This window comes from Pipra filicauda, unplaced genomic scaffold, assembly GCF_003945595.2.
Source record: "Pipra filicauda isolate LSUMZ 115617 unplaced genomic scaffold, ASM394559v2 scaffold556_size476704_pilon, whole genome shotgun sequence".
Lineage (NCBI taxonomy): Eukaryota > Metazoa > Chordata > Aves > Passeriformes > Pipridae > Pipra > Pipra filicauda.
In genome coordinates this window covers 430,399-433,290 of record NW_024104705.1, presented here as the reverse complement: position 1 = coordinate 433,290, position 2,892 = coordinate 430,399, and the positions used below count along the sequence as shown (strand labels likewise).

Here is a 2,892-nt window from a genome sequence, read left to right as displayed (position 1 = left end):
CCCACTGCTGCCTGGATAACACCCACGGGATATCTGCTCCCCACTGCCAGCCTGGCTGTGGAGCCAGCAATATCCAGCAGACCTGGAAGCAGGTTTAGCAAAGTCCATTGAGTCCGTCCCCTGCATGTGGGGACACTGGCTCAGTCCCAGAGGGGAGGGCAGGGAGGGTCCCGTGCCCTGTGCCCCCCGAGGGGGCTGCAGGAGTGCCCGCTGTGCTCCCAGGAGCACGGGAGGGAGAGGTGCTGGTTCTCTCCTCAGCGGGCACAGACTGACCCTTCTCTCTGTCGTCCATCAGAGAAGGTGACGCTGGACCCAGAGACGGCGAGTCCTTTCCTGCTGCTCTCTGCAGACCACAGAACCCTGCGCCTGGCAGAGGGATTCCAGGACCTCCCCGACACCCCCCAGAGATTCACGGACAGCCCCAGCGTGCTGGGCTCCCGGGGCTTCACGGCTGGCAGGCACTACTGGGAGCTGGAGGTCGGGAAGGGGCACAGCTGGGCCGTGGGGGTGGCCCTGGAGTCCGTGCAGAGGAAGGACTCGCTCAGCATTGCCCTGGGCAAGGTCTGGGCCCTGCGGCTGGACTGGGATGGCCAGTACACGGCGCTCCACGGGCTGCCCGCCCTGCTGGCACTGCAGGAAAAGCCCCGGAGAATCAGGGTCCACCTGGACTACGAAGGGGGCCAAGTGACCTTCTACAACACAGAGAACATGGCGCAGATCTTGCAGTTCAAGACCTCCTTCACCGAGAAGGTCTTCCCGTACTTTTGGCTCTGGTCAGCAGACACCTTCATCCGCCTGTGTGACTGATGGGATCGGGTGCCTCCCAGTGCCCTGCCGTGCCCTGGGCTGGCTGAGCAGGCAGGAAGCGTGGCAGTGACACAGCACCACGCTGCAAACTCGCCACAGCTCTGCCTGGGCTGGGTCTGCTCTGGGCGTTGCTGCATCTCCTCCTTCTGAGTCCTCTGGAGCATTAAAGACGTGCTGTCCTGCCTGGGGGTGTCTGCATGCTGGTGTCCTGGCTAGATCCCGTGGTGGCAGTGTCCTACCTGTCCCTGTGGGCACTGAGGACACAGGAGTGATCAGCAGGGAGGCAGGGAAGGCTCTGATTGCCCGTGTGGGTCTTTGGCAGCGCTTCATGGCTGGTAGCATGGCTTGGTGTGGGGTGATGTGTTGTAGGGTGCAGCCACCCCACACCCAGGAAGTCAGGGTGGAGCCACGAGCCGATAGTAGTGGCTGAAAACCCCTGCAAAAACGGTTTCTAGAAAAGAAAATGTTCAGGGAGGGGGCAGGGCAGAGCGGAGAGCTGGAGCGAGGGCACAGCCTGAGCCTCTCTGGGCTGGCAGAGCAGCAGGAGTGTGATGGGGATCTGTGAGATCCCGGGAGGTCAGGGCAGGAGCAAACACCACACTGTGTAACCCAGGAACTGGGAACATCGTGTGACTGGTGGGTGGCAGGGCCCGGGCAGAGGAGTGGGATCCCCCGGATCCAACATGATCAGCTGGAGACAGCAGCCCCTGAATCCACCAGGGAGATCTGGCAGAGGATCTGCCAGGGACTCGACAGCAGGGATCTGCAAACCCTGAGCTGAGGAGAACCCACACAACCCGCTGGGGCCACTCTGTCCTGAGCATATCACTGAATCACCACCTGTAAAGTGGGAACAACATGTTCTGGAGCTGGGATGGCTCCCCCCACACCTGCAGAGCCATGGAAGGAGCTCCCTCCTTCCCACGGCACAACCATCGCTGCTTCCATCCTGCTCCGTGGCTGTCGAGGGGGCAAACACGGCAGGGTTTTGCACTGGTGATGTGGGAAGGGCTCCTTGTTTCGCTGATACCCATTACCTGCTGAGTTTGTGCCCTTTTCCCCTCGTTTCCCCCAGATTTCCCCCCTTCCCCTCAGTCCCACGGCAGATGGAGGCAAGGCGAGGCAATGGGTCCTCTGAAAAACTGTGTTTCTGTGTGCGTGTGTCCATTTTTAAGGCAAATAGCAACACATGGGTAAACACCACACTCACTTGTGCCCTTTTCCCCTAATTTTTCCCTGTTTTCCCACCTCTTCCCCTCAGTCCCAGGGCAAGTCAAGGAAAGGCAAGGCAAGGCAATGGGTCTGCTGTAAAGCTGGGTGTGTGTCCATTTTTAAGGCAAATGGCACTTTGGGTAAATGCCACACTTACTTCTGCCCTTTTCCCCCTCATTTTTTCCATATTTTTCCCCCTTCCCCTTAGTCTCAGGGCATGTCAAGGCAGGCCAAGGCAATGGTTCTGCTGTAACGCTGGGGGTGTGTCCCTTTTTAAGGCAAATAACAACACTTTGGGTAAACACAACACTCCCTTTTGCTCTTTTTCCCCCCTCATTTTTTCCATATTTTTCCCCCTTCCTCTCAGCCCAGAACAGGCCAAGGCAATAGCTCTGCCGTAAGGCTGGGTGTGTATCTATTTTTAAGGCAAATAGCAACACTTTCGCCCTTTTTCCCTCGTTTTTCCCAGTTATCCCGCCCCTTCCCCTCCCGTCCCCGGCCGAAAGGAGGCAGCCGGAAACATGGCGGCCAAGCGGCGCCTCGGCGAGGCTGAGGACTACATTTCCCAGCACACAACGCGCAGGGCAGAAACGCATTCCTCCCTTTGGGAATGCCGGGAAATGTAGTCCTCCCTCCACCCCTGCTCTCTCGCCCTTCCATTGGTCCGAAGGCACGTCGATCACGGGCGGTGGGCGGGGCCCGGCCCCTGCGCGGCCGTTCCTACTGGTGGGAGCGCGCGCGGTGGGAGGGGGGGTTTGAAAAAAAACAACCCGCCCCCCGTCGCGCGCCGCGCGCTGATTGGCTGAGCCGCCGTTTGGCGCCAGCTTCGGAGAGGCCGACGGGTACCGGCTGGGGCCAAAGCGCCGCGGCGGC

The 2,892-nt window shown here is 60.1% G+C and overlaps 1 protein-coding gene across 1 annotated transcript in view; it reads left to right on the top strand.

Moving 5' to 3' along the window:
• LOC113982924 (E3 ubiquitin-protein ligase TRIM39-like) overlaps nt 1-989 on the top strand; it is a 10,083-nt gene extending 9,094 nt beyond the window's left edge. Inside the window, exon 2 of the mRNA XM_039387342.1 lies at nt 113-989. Within this exon, the coding sequence (XP_039243276.1) occupies nt 113-807 (695 nt within the window). The 3' untranslated portion in view covers nt 808-989. The remainder of the gene's footprint in view (nt 1-112) is intronic.
• The last annotated feature ends 1,903 nt before the right edge of the window (nt 990-2,892 follow it).